Below are 13221 nucleotides of genomic sequence, written 5' to 3'. Positions count from 1 at the left end.
GGCCCCGCTGCCCGCGCGGCGCGGCCGCCATTTTGTCTCTCCGCGGCCCCTCGCCGCGCTGCGCGCCCCGCCCGCCATGGCGGCGCCACCCGGCCCTGCAGCCGCTCCGCCGCGCCGCCAGGGGGCTGAGCGGGGCGGGCCGGGCCGGGCCGGGGCGGGGCTCTCGCGAGAGCGGCCCCGGGGCGCCGTTGAGCCGCTGGGCCGTCAGCCCGAGGGAGCGATCGGCGGCCGCACGGTGAGGGCCGGCGCGGGGCCGGGATGGGATGGGATGGGGGGGGCGAGCCCTGCGCGGAGCCGCGGCGGCTGCACGGCGCCGGGGGCTGCGGGGCGGGCGGGTGCCGTCGGCCTCGGGCCCGGCGTGCCGCGGGGCTAAGGGACGGGCTGAGCCGGGAGCCGGGCCGCTCGCCCGCGGCGCGGAGGAGGCGGCCGGCAGCAGCGAGCCCCCGTAACGCTGCGCTCGGCCAGGGGCAGCGCCGCCTGCGGGGCCGTGTGCCTCGGGCAGAGCCAGGCGTCTGTCCGGCGCTTTTCCAGGGCGCGTTAAGCGCAGAAGTGCCGGCGGTGGTTGTGCTGTACCGTAACGCCGCGTCGGTGAGACCTCCCCGCTCCGGGACGCCGGCCCTGCTGCGTGCGCTGCGGGGCAGGGCCCTTCCAGGCCTCGGCTTCCCGGAGCGTTGGGATCCTGCACGGTGCCGCTCCCCGGGCGGCCCCAGCGCGCAGCTGGGGCCGGCGGCACGGGGCTGCCGCTTGAGGCTGGGGAAATGCCCTGCCCGAGGCTTAGTGCTCCTTGCCGCCCTGTTCCAGTTTCTCTCTTACTTACAACTGCTGGAGCTCGCTTTCTGCAAAAGGCTTGACTTACAAAATACGGGGTGTGCAGCCGTTCCGCAGTAGAATAATGCCCCTGGATGAGGCTCCGCACAGGTACTTGTCTGTGACGTTGGTGCTGTGCTCTATACAATGCTTGTTATTTTTGGATTTAAATGGAAATTTCTGAGATTCGGCTCTTACGCCTACAGTGCTTTGCTCCCTGACCACAACTCCCACGCGCCTAATTCGGGATAGTTTGTGAAGAGGAACGCCTGTTTTTAGTGGGGCAGGATGGAAACGAAGAGGGCTTTCAGGTCAAACAGGCCAGCTGGTGTGAAACCACATGAAGCCAGGTCGGTGAAACCTTGGGAACAGCCTGGCCCTGGCAGCTCCAAGAAATCGTTCCGTATTTATAAATAGTCTCTTAAACGCCAGTTTTGTTCGGGACAGCCTCCTAGTAAGGGCTCAGGAAGGTCATCTTTTGAGGGTTTGCACCATCCACTGGAAATGGAAAACAAGGATCTTTTCAGCAGCAGCTGGGATGGTTGTGCTGAAAGTGAAAAGCCAGTAAAACCAGTTTTCTGTCAGCCTGTTAGCAAGCTGTGTGGGAAGAAAGGTTGTCCTCTGCTCCCAGCTGCACTATACATAATTACAGTCTTAAAAAACAATTTTTGTCTGGGAGCTTGAGCTACAAAGAAAATCAAAAGATCTGGAGGCTGAGATTATACAGAGCATTAAGAGGGGTGAAGCTGTCACCACCAGCTTTAGCTGAAGGGGTTTTGTAACTCTGCTGAAGGTTTTAGGTACTGAGAAACAGACAATTTTTTTTTAAATCTTTTTTTCCCCCCGTAAAGACTAGTAAGTATTTTATTAGCAGCAATAACGCTATCTTCAAGCCTTGTTCAGGCGTGTTGTTGTTTTCTAGCCCCAACTTCTCCCCTGATTACGTGCGCAGAGGCGTGCTGCCTTATCAGCCCGTGGGGCTGCTGGCTGCGCCCTGTGCCTCTGGGGCCACCGGTGGTGGCGGGGGTGGTGGAGCGGGGCCTCACCGCGTCCCTTGGGCTGGGGGAGTTGAGCTGAGGAGCGAGAGACGGCTGTCAGCCTCGGCTGGGACACTGCTTGCAGCGGCTGCGGTCTGAGGAAGCGAAAGAACGGCCATTTTATAGGGGCTGCAGGGAGACTCTGTTCGTGCCGGAGAGAGACTCCTGCACAACAAAGACGAAAAAAAGAAAGTATTTTCAGAGATCATTAGGGGACCACGTGGGAGTTTCTTAAATTTGCCTGTGCCAGGATGAAGTTGCTAATCTACATTGTAAAAACTGAAGCAGCTTTTCTTCAGGCTTCCTGCAGAATTCCCCTGTGACATAAACTCAGAAAATGTTTAAATAGCAGTGCGGTATACTTTGCTCAGACTTGGCATTTGTAGATACATGCTTAACGTCATTGGCACGGCAGTCCTTTAAGTGCATTATTTATGCTCTAAGTAAGCAAGGCAATTACTTTTAGCCTTTCAGACTTTGACTGTAGTTGTTGCATAAGAATATAATAAAAAAAATATATTTTTTTTCTTTTGAGTATACGACAGCTTTGAATATATCCAGTGTCATTGTTTTCTTGGCTGGGTATCTCCCTGTCTTTGTATTAATAATTTTAGATTACTTCTGAGAGCTGGGCTCCCATTTAGGTTTTCCTGCAGGATGTACGTCAGACAGTGGATGTATATTTAAGCGTTTGGATCATACAGGTACAGCCATCCAAAACAAGAGGGGCAAGAAGCAGCTCTGTTGGTTCATGTTGTATTTTCTTGTTGTATATTCATGTTGTAAACTGCAATTGTTGGATTGCAGTTTGTGCAGTTGTGGAGCTTGGCAGTTGCGGATTAACTAGCTGCTCAGTAACACGAGCTCTGTGGTTTTGTTGTATTTGGAATACTTTTTGAGTTCTCTCCAGTGGGGTGTTGAAATCTATGTAATATTTTGATTGATAGATATGAACCTTTTAATTCTGCTGAGGGTTTCCATAGCTGTTATTGCTGAGTACCTGTTTTAACATTTTAAATGGGGTGTTTTCTACAAATCTGAAGTTCAGAGATCCTGTGAAATCTTTCAGGAATCCGGTGAAACTGAACAGGAGAATTGAAACTCTTGGGTAACAAATACCCACTATTTAGAAAACATGTTTTTACTGATGCTTCCCATTTTTTCACTTAAAATCTGTATTTAGCTTTTTTTCCTTATTTCCAAAATCCTTACTAGCATAACTTCTTAGAAATTTTGTATCTGAGCCCTTTTTACTTGAGGATATGCTGAAGCTAAGTAAGTTACTAAGGCTGTGACCATAACAAAAATAACGGGCAGCCACAGTAAGTTTTGGCCCTTGCAACTTAGTAAAGAGTGGTCTGTGTCAGTGCTTGGGTTTTGAGCTGATCAGACTGTATAAGAATTTTCTTACTTATGAGGGAATTTAAGGGAGCTGGTTAAATTGCCTGCAGGTGGAAAAAGGGTGACTCAACTAGTGACTGCCCCTTGCCAGGCCATTCTTCCCCAGCTCCCGCAGGTCTGCTGAACCCTGCCCAGACCAGCTCCCAACTGCTGGAGTCTGCTGGCTAGGCACAAATGCCAGAGGAATGTGAGCAGCAGGGAGGATTGCCTAAGCTGCTGTGGTTGGACCTGTTGTCAAGAATCTGTTGGTTTTCCTGTGGTTGCGTAAATTCCCTGGGCCAAGGCATTTCGAGACTGGTGTCACTTGCGCAGAAAGCTTCAACTGTGTTCAGAAAACTTGCGTCGGTGTAGGGTCTTAGGCTTTTTTGTTCACCTTAATAGTGAAGCAGTCCAGATGGTTCTTCATATGATGCCAGTCTTCTTCCCTTAAAGAGGAATAGAAACTATTAAGATTTTTGTTTGTCTTATTTTAGGAACACTTTAAGAATGAGTCCACCACAAGATAGAAGTAGAAATTCCTGCAGCAGCGAGCCACTGGCGAAGTGCCTTCAAGCAAAGAAGGACTTGGAAGCAGCTATATCTGGAATTGTCAAAGCTGAGCAACAGATTAAAGAGAACTGGCGGGAGGTAATTTTTAATTCATTAGAATGCATTAATAACTAATACGACTTTGATGACAGTTTTAATTACTCCAGAGTACTTTATCATATGATGATGGTACGAAATCTCCCTAGAGACAGCCAAGTATCTTGGTGTATAACGTGGGCGTGTTTTTGATAAAGTTACTCCTATGCTACTAGCTTAGGCACGCAGAATTTTCTGTAGCTGTTGGCTGAAACATCAGAATAGAGAGAGATTGCAAACAACCCTGTTATTTGATACTCCTTCAGAGGTAGCCTTGGAACTTGCACTGCCTTGGTGAGTCATGTGCTGTGGGCAACTGCGGTTAGCGTTTGAGAAATGAATTGGTACAGAAATACCACTTCTCTGTGGCAAATATTTTGTAATTAGCACGGTATATGCTTGTTGTGTGACAGATATTACAGAAGTGGTGCCTGTCGCCTTACAGGTAAAAGCTAAGATTCACAGCCACATAAGTCGCCACCTGGAATGCCTGCGCAGTCGTGAAGTCTGGCTGTTCGAGCAGGTAGATCTCATTCAGCAGCTGAAAGAGGAAGCGTTGCAGCAGCAAGCTCAGCAGCTGTATTGGGTAAGATCTGGCTGCAAATTGATTTTGTTGCACTCAGATTTTTAAATAAACTGTCTCTGCAAGTACTTTCTCCATTGTAACTTTAGAAGCGAAAACAGTAATGTGTATTTTGTCTTTGTGCAGTATTTGGGACAGTTCAATTGCCTTATTCATCAGCTGGAACGCTCCTACAGTAACGAACTAGCAAACCAGATTTCAGTTTGTCTGGAGAGGTAAATATTGTCTCTGCAAGCTAACACAGTTGATATTTATTTTGACTTATGAATTTAATTCAATTTGTGATTCTAGGAGAACTAATAATAGATCTAATTCATAATAATAGTTCCTAGAAGTAAGATCTTTAAAGCAGTCTGAAGTATGATTCCTCTCATCTTTATCAGATTGAAAAACCCAAAACAGAATCATGAAAAGCAATGGGTGTGGACATGCACATTTTTTCAAATATTAATTGTTGAAATATGAAGGAAAAACTTGTGTTTTGTTGGCTGTTTACTTTCTTCATGGTTTATGAACAGGCATCTCCCTATTTTTGTGCAAACAGTAAAAATCTTTCAGTTAATTAGTGCCAAGTCACTTTGGAAACCTTATGAAATAACAGACTGATTTCACAAAACGTGACAGATGACATGTATAAGGTTGCAATTTTTATAACATTTCTGTAACTACCATCTTATTCTTTCAGACTGGAAAGTCTTACTCTTAAACCAGAGGAGTCTTCTGTCCTGAATTTTGAGGCTGACACATCCTACCTTCGCCAGGCTATTACCTCATTTGGTTCAATTAAAACAATGGTAAGCATCAAGACTTTCCTGGACTGCAATACTTCATACCCATGTATATATGTATATATAGGCAGTATTGCAATATATTCCAAGTGGTATTTCCACTTTCAGTTAGAGCTTGAATAAATCTTGTGTACAAGTCATATAGTTCTAGCTGTGTAATACATACCCAGTGTTTTATTAATTATGCACCTAATTGTGATTTTCACTGAGCATAGATCTAGTTTTGTATATGTTACTTTGATATTTTGGCAGAAACGGAGGGAATTATGGTTCCAGCAAGTGAAAAACTAATGTTAATATTTTATTTAGATGTTAATACTTATATTGCAGAAAGCCATCTATGATGTATAAATATTTTGGGATTCTTATGTAAGCAGTGTATCTTCTGTATTATTGGAGATAATTCTCTTAAAAGGCAGTCGAATGGAAGTAGTATTTTTAGAGCAAATCTTTGTGTTTTTTAAATGTTGAGAAAATTATTAGCTATAAAGAGCGACCAGCTGTAACTGCGCTTTGCTTCTGCTTCATTGTAGAAATCATCCTAGAAACTGGACAAAATTGAGATTTAAATTGAATTTTACTCTTCTTTCCTTATAGCAAACCTCGGAGAGAGAGAATGCTTCTCCCTGGTTCCCAGGGCAGAATTTTGCCCTAGTGAACTGTGAGCAGGTAAGATTAGGACTTGTATCTGCGAACGTTTCACTGTAAGGAGTGGTAAAAGGAGAACTCAGGCACAGTATATTAGCTTGCTTGAGAAATGACTTCTGTTCATTAAGATGTTTGAGCAGCTAGTAGCAGTTGCTGTGGTAAGCGTCAATGATCTGATGTTCTAGCTGCTCCAAGAACAGACATGCAAGGAGATGCATGAATGTGAATTTGGAGTTTGGTTGTCAGTCAAAATGTTTTAACCGAGTGTTGTCGCGTCAGGGCTTGGAACTGTCCAATGAGGTTTAATCCAGGAGTTCGCGGGAAACAGGATGTTGGGCTCTGCACAGAAACAGTGTCAGTGAACATTCAGAGAGCAGCAAATTAGTAAGGGGAAGTGTGGTCAAAAGGAGTGTTATGGCTGGATTATGCATCAGAACTGTGCATTGTAGAAGTTGTCTTTTCCTTTCTTATCATTCCCTCTCTGAGTAATCTAGGATCACAAAACAATCCGTTGGTGCGATGGCTTAAAGTCATACAGATAATTGAAGATTTTTTTTTTCTTAACCAGAAGGAACTTAGGGTTTTTCTTTTGGTTAGAAATACTGATTTGATGTATTGACCATTTTGATGTTCACCATCAATTGCCTCAGCAATTACACACTTCCATAACCAAGAATGTTTTTTACCAGCAGAAAACATTGTGTGGGACAGTGGGTGCCTCGCTTGCTGACTGGTTACTTGGAAGCAGACCTGTGGGTGTTTGCCAGGCTCCATATATTCCCAGCACCAATCTTGAAGAATGGGTTACCCAGAAATGTGTGTCGGAACCCAGCCAGGTACGCCTTTTATGCACTAACCTAGTTTAATAAAGGGGACAGTGATTGGAGATGCAATACGGTGGAAATTAAATCTTCATTAATTCTCTTCACTCTGCCTCATGCTCCAGTAATACTTTTGCACTTACCAGAATATTCCAAGTTAAAACTGTGCCAACAGTTACTGAACGTTGCCTTTTAGTGCTAATAAATGCATTTTGATGTGTTTTTACTAGGATTTAAGTTCTTCCAAAGTCTGTTATTTTGAGCAAGCCTGGGGAAATCTGAAAGATTTGGAAAACTGGCTCCTGCAGAATCAACAGCATGATGTTGCTGGGAAGACAGATTCCCCTGCTCGCAAGGACTCCACCTCTACTTTCAACTCATCCTTTTCCATGGAAAAGGTGGAGGAATTGGAATGCCTTGAACAAGAAGAGGTGGACCTTTCTGACTGGCTGCTTACGCCTGAGGTGGAAAATGGAAGTAGTGCTTCAGATGAGAAATGGAAGTATGAATTCAAACCTTTTAGGGAAGAATTTAATTTGAATGATTGGCTCCTCAAAGCTGAAACGTGTACCAGTTGTTGTGGCAGCCAGATCAAAAGCGTGGAAATTGAGAACCTGGGAAATCTGAAGTGCCTGAATGAACATCTTGACGGAAAGAAATCACCCACTACATCTGCCGTAAATGCTTGGCTTCTTCAGCATCCCCAGGCCCCTTTCAAAGTGGAAGATGTGTGCAAAGCTAATGAGCTGTGCACCAGCTTTTCAGAATGCGTGTGTGATGAAAACTGTGGAAAAGTGGCCCTTTGTAAATGGCTTCTGAAGAAGGAAGGGAAGGATAAAAACGGAGTTCCAGTGAGCCAGAAAGCTGTACCAAAGCCTGAGCATGAGAAGACAAAGTCTGTTGCCAATACCTGGCTTAACCCCTCACAGCAGCTTGCAGGGGAGCCTGTTAGCGTAGAGAAAGTGGATTATTCAGCAGAGATAGCAGAACCATGGAAAGTACTGCTCGAAAGGCCCCTGACAAGCTGGCTAGCAAAGTCTGAGCACAAAACAGAAAGTGCAGAAGAAAAGGCAAGCAGGGAAAAAGCAAATAGTTTCAAGAGTCCTTTCGTAGACCTCTTGGCTCCATTCCACCTTCCCTTGAATGTAAACAGTTGGGTGTTGACTTCAAAGAACCTAGAAAATGCTAACCCACCTCCAGTGGAAGATAAATGGCTCCTACGCAAGAAAGCACAAGTGAGCATGCACATAAGTTTTTGCTACTGCTGTGTTTTAAGCTCTTTTAATGTTTTCAGCAATTATTACTTAAATTACTTAAATAATTAAGTAGATGAGGCCAGTGTTTAACATACAAGAAGAATTAATTCTGAAGTATAAATAATCTAATATATAGTCTAATAGTCTATTAGACTTTATTAATCTAAAAATTAATTTATTAATTAAATAAATTTAATTAATATTAGACTATATTAATCTCAGAGGTTCAGGATTCAGTTTTTTCTTTATGAACACCTGACAGAATTTGAAGAGGCACTAGAATGTCTTTATGTTTAGCTATCATTAATTAAGGTGATTTCTTTTCCAGGAGTTTGGCCTTCCTACAGTTTGTGACCTTTTTGCCTGTATGAAGCTCAATGGAGATAACGAAAAATGGCTGTATCGCACTCCTTTACAGGTAGGATGCATAGAATGAATACCTGAGCCTAAACGTAACTTCGGTACAGAATAGAGGAGGCAGCAGCTTTCATCTTCGGAGACCTATGAAAGTAATATTTAACAGCATCAAGATCAAAAAACGAGTAGTTGTAGAGCTTACTGACATGGTTTAATGGTGGATTTGGCAGTGCTTGGTTAGACTGGGCTAGCTGATTTAGAGGTCTTTTCTAGCCTAAATGATTTCTGTGATTCTGTAAGACTTCCTTCCCAAGCACCTTCTTAGCAGCTTGGACCATTCCTTTTTTTTTCATTACTCCTTTTCTCTTGATTCCAAGCCAGGAAGGGAATTGAGTTCTTGACTAGATCACAATTAAACATTGATATTTGGTGAAATCTTGGTAACTTCTGTTGTAACTAAAACATGCAATTCACGTCTAAATGTCTAGGTGACTTCTTACCTTGGTAGTGTATTTGCACCTGATGTCATGTTTGTCCTTTCTGCCAAGGTAACTCCTTATCATTGTTTTTAAAAATGAGAAAAGGCATTCTTCTTAGCAAGTAAGAGTCCGTCAAACCCTATAAGGCAAGATACCAAGTTCTAGAAACTGTTTTAGAATGATTTTTTCCAGTGTCTTATACATGCTTTTTCCAGAACTACTCTCTTCTGTTTATCATAGATTAAAAAGAATAATCCTATTTTAAATTTTAGATGTGAAGAACTGGAAGCATTGAAACTGTCCCCTTCCTGCTGAATAATTGCACATCACGCTGAGTGACTGCAGCCAGCTGATTTCTTGTGTTTGTGTTTGGCCGTCTGCTTCTTCTTCTAAAATTATAACAAAAAATATAGGAGTTATGGTGCAGAAGATGCCTCTTTATGATTAATTCTGAAATGTAAACCCACTGAGCGTAAGCGATCTGACACTATAGAGGTATTAGTGAATTTGTATCTGTTACGGGACTACATGAATCTTCTTGTAATGGATCATCACTTGAAGTATGCTGAAGCCAGTGCAAGTACAAAGCAGAATCTCTCTGGTGCTGTCAAATGTCCACTGTTGGCATCAACTTCAGAAATGTTGCATTTACTTTCAGCTGCTACAACTTTGATGTGGGTTGGGTTCCAGCTTACTGGGGTTGTGAGGTAGCTTAGGCTGTATTTGGAAGCATTTTTTTTTATTGAGCAGTTGTTTATTATAAAGGTCTTGTTTGCATCGTGTATTGCTGTCTCCCAGCTGAGTATGTGTAGTCTAGATTTTGAAAAATACATGAATTTGTGGGACCTGACACATGACAGGAGACTTGGAAACGTAGTCCTAAAATAAAACTTTCTTGCAACTTTTTGAGCCTGTCAGAGGACAGGGTGGACATGGGTTTGTCAAAGAAATAGGACAAAGCTGGATTGATGGGCTTTTCTAGAGTATTCACTTTCAAGCATCAGTAGATCCAGAACCTGCTGTGTCCCCAGCATTCAGTAACTATTTGAATTTCACTGGGACAGCTGTAAAAATGAAACGTGTATCTTTCTGCTAGTTTTAGATAATTCAGAATGAACTTCTGTTGACTAAGCCACTGGAAAACAGGCATCTTAGCCACATGGTATTTAAAGGTAATACTTGGGGAATCAGATGCTTTCTCATCAGATTGATGTTTTAATTGGGAAGCACTAACTCAGCAAACTGTGGATCCCACTGTCTATTCCATTGTAATGTTTTAGCTGTGGAATTTTATTCTTATGCATATAAAAGTGGGGTTCCAATAATTCTGACCCTTATAGCTGTGGACACTATCTCTTTAGGTATTTAACATTTTGGGTCCATAGAGAAAAAAAAAGCAGTCAGATGGAAATGTGGATCACATCTGTCAGTTTGCATGAAAAACTGTGAAGTTTCGTAGTTTCTGGTACAGCTTCCAGTCACTTTAGTCTTAATGACTACAGAAAATAGCTCCCCCTCCTCTCCATCACTGAAGCCTGCCCGAAAATAAAAGTGGCCTCAATTCTTTACAGTGCTGTAGAAAAGAAACTAGCAAGACCCAACACGTGAACACATTCCTGTCTGATACAACCCGTGTATTTAAGTTTTCAGATGGGTACACTGCACATCTGTAACTAGATCCCGAAAGGGCTTAACATCAGCGGACCACTAGAGGCTTGTACGTTAATAGTTGGGGCTTTCTACTGAAAGCAGAAAGATGGTTTTGAAGTTCTTTTCCCCTTTGAATCTGTCCTTGTTGCTGCACGGGAAGACTGCACTGTGACTAATTCCAATAATAGCCTAATTTGATTAGCAGTTGAACTTACTGAAGGTGACCGAAGTGCAGCCCACCTCCTGTAATTCCTTGTAGTCCTCATTGTGTGCTACCTTGTCAGTTTCATTGTAAGCCTTTCAAACTTAGGGGTATGTATTCCTTTACTTATTAACTGACTTATCACTAATTGATATTTATGTAAAACATCGATTAGTCTTTTCCATTAAAAATAATTGCAGCCAAAGCGTGTGATATGGCTTCTTTGTAAGGTGGTTAACAGAAGAACGCCGAGGAGACTGGCCTGGTTAACGTCTGCTCAGAGGCTGCCGCAGCAGCGTGCCCATCCCAGAGCAGGGTTCACGGCTTAGTTCTTTATGTGGCCGCTGCCCGCACGGCCGTGCAGCCGGCTTCTGCAGCCAGGGAGCCCTGGTGCACGCCTGGCAGGCAGCCTCCTGTCTGCCTGCGCTGGAACAGAAGCCCTTGGACACTCAGCTGGTACGGCTAAAGCACCCGGCCTTTATTCAGGAGCTGCAAGAAACAGATTTAGACAGAATGGTGCGTTTGAGTCCTGTTGCCCTGAATATTTAAGGAGGATTTACGGATTTTTTTTTTTTAATATGTTTCAGTCCTCTTCTGTGGCTGGCTAACATACCTTGTCTGGCTGCCCAGCTGAAAGTTAGTCCTCTAGCTCTTATGCTCTCCTTGTATTTGAATGTCAGTCTCTGGTGTATTTTGGTTCTCCTTTGAGGATTTTCTATTCCTTTAAGCTGCTCTGTACCCTGAAGAGAACATTCTTATGAGACAACACGCAGCTGGGCCTGGCAGCCTTCCAAACAGGATACCCTGAAGTTCATTTGTGGGTGTGTGCGCATACACGCATGTGTTTTTTTTCCAAATGTACTAGAGCTTGCCTTAGAAGCAGCTACGTGTGGAACTCCACAGTGCGAATCCTGAATGTACAACTTTCAGAGACAAGGAATAAATGGCTCACACAAGACAAAGTAGCAGGAGCAGAGAACACTATTCATGGCTTCACAAGCATTTGGAGAGGTTTTTTTTGAGCAAGCTGAGATTATCAGCCATGCCTCCTACTGAGGAATAGGGTGCTCAAACACCCAATTCCACAGCTGTTCCAGCTCAGTAGGGAGGGAAAGAAATCTCCACTCCTCCCTTAACCATTGCATTTCCCTAACAAATGAAGACTCCTAACTGGCTTCTGTGCAAAATAACCCAACTGCTCTGCGATTGCATAGTGCCTATGGGGGAAAACAGGGAACAGCAGCTCTCGGGGGGGACAAGAGCCTGGTCACAGCCTGCTGCATCCCAGTACCAGGGCTGCTCAAGGGGCTCCATGCATGACTCCTGGGGCTGTGCGTATGGGACAGGGAGCAGGGGGAGGGACCCCTGGGTGGGGGTAAGGAACAACATGAGCCCACTGTTAATGACACCAAGAGAACTAAAAAAAGGCTGCGGTACCCTCTGGAGTCACTGTGGTGCCTGACACGCAGGAACACCAATGCTCCGAGTACACAAAGCTCCATTTAAAGCATACCCGTCTCTTAACTGTTACTCTGCTTCGCTGAGGACGTTGAGATTGCTACCCCATGCCTAACGATTTTTCAACAACTTCTCCCCAGCTGTAAGAGAACTCACCTGCTGAAAGGGAATAGTGAAAGAGGGGTTTGCCTTGCTCAGCCTACACAAAAGCAGCTTTAACAAGTTCAGACAACTTTCACTATACCTGTTAGTTATCTCAGACTCGCTTGCTGCCACAGCATGGAAAGGTGCTGTAAATCTATCAGCAGAACTAGATGCTGCGACTGGCACAGCGAACAGATAAAAAGGTGCCTTTTGGGACAGCCGAGATCTCTGATGCCCACATCTCTGTAATAATTCTCCATGGGAGGACTGTGGCTTGCTAACCAAACCCTACGTTTGCAACTTGCTTTTACTTTTATTCCTACTGAACTCAGATGCACTTTTGGTCACAGCTTGAAGCAGCAACTTGATACTGATGGGTCACCGGTAAATTGTGACTGCAGCAAGTCTCGTAGATAAAGCACAATAAGGATATTCCTTACTTACAATTCAGTTTTGCTTTGGAGAGCTTGGAGCCATAAATATGAACACAAGCTGATGCTACCGGATGGCCAATGCTCTCTCTCTGTCTGAGCGCAGTGCTGCACCCAGAGCTGACTTCAAGTGCTCAGCCCCAGAGCCAGCTCCCTCGCTGCTGCCTCTACGGTTACCTTTGGTACCTCAAGCTAAGTATCACTGCATGCAAACAGGTTACGAACCAAAGCTTTTAATGGCCTTAGAAACAAAGCTACTGCAGGAGAACACACACAGCTCTGCCCCGAGGCAGGCAGTTCCAGGAAACCTGAGGTGACTGCAGACCAGATAACACACTAAGCTGCCTCATGAGTCAGCGTCGCCTTGAGGCTGTGGCATCTTTTAACGCAGAAGCTCATTCCTACATTATCCACAGCGCAGCTGAAGGAGGAAAGCCATTTGCTACAATTCACAGCTTTCCTACTTCAGCTAGGAGCAGAGAGCTCCTGGGTCACATTTCATTCCTGAAAAAGTCTCTAGCAAAACTACAAGATA

At 44.4% G+C, this 13221-nt stretch overlaps 1 protein-coding gene across 4 annotated transcripts; it reads left to right on the top strand.

The window, feature by feature from the left end:
* Positions 1-23: 23 nt before the first annotated feature.
* Positions 24-10858, top strand: NCOA4 (nuclear receptor coactivator 4). Of its 4 annotated transcripts, none has more exons than XM_083845333.1 (10): positions 24-235; positions 3719-3872; positions 4315-4455; positions 4579-4667; positions 5138-5246; positions 5838-5909; positions 6581-6724; positions 6940-7944; positions 8294-8383; positions 9074-10858. In XM_083845333.1, the coding sequence occupies exons 2-10, from the start codon at positions 3732-3734 to the stop codon at positions 9077-9079; spliced, it is 1797 nt and encodes a 598-aa protein (XP_083701459.1). In that variant the 5' UTR covers positions 24-235; positions 3719-3731; the 3' UTR covers positions 9080-10858. The 4 variants fall into 4 exon arrangements, with proteins under 4 accessions (XP_083701459.1, XP_083701460.1, XP_083701458.1 ...); XM_083845334.1 differs by having other exon boundaries at positions 88-235; positions 6578-6724; XM_083845332.1 differs by lacking the exon at positions 24-235 and adding an exon at positions 527-918.
* Positions 10859-13221: the final 2363 nt, after the last annotated feature.

This window comes from Anser anser (assembly GCF_964211835.1).
Source record: "Anser anser genome assembly, chromosome: 7".
NCBI lineage: Eukaryota > Metazoa > Chordata > Aves > Anseriformes > Anatidae > Anser > Anser anser.
This window is presented reverse-complemented; position numbering and strand designations above follow the sequence as displayed.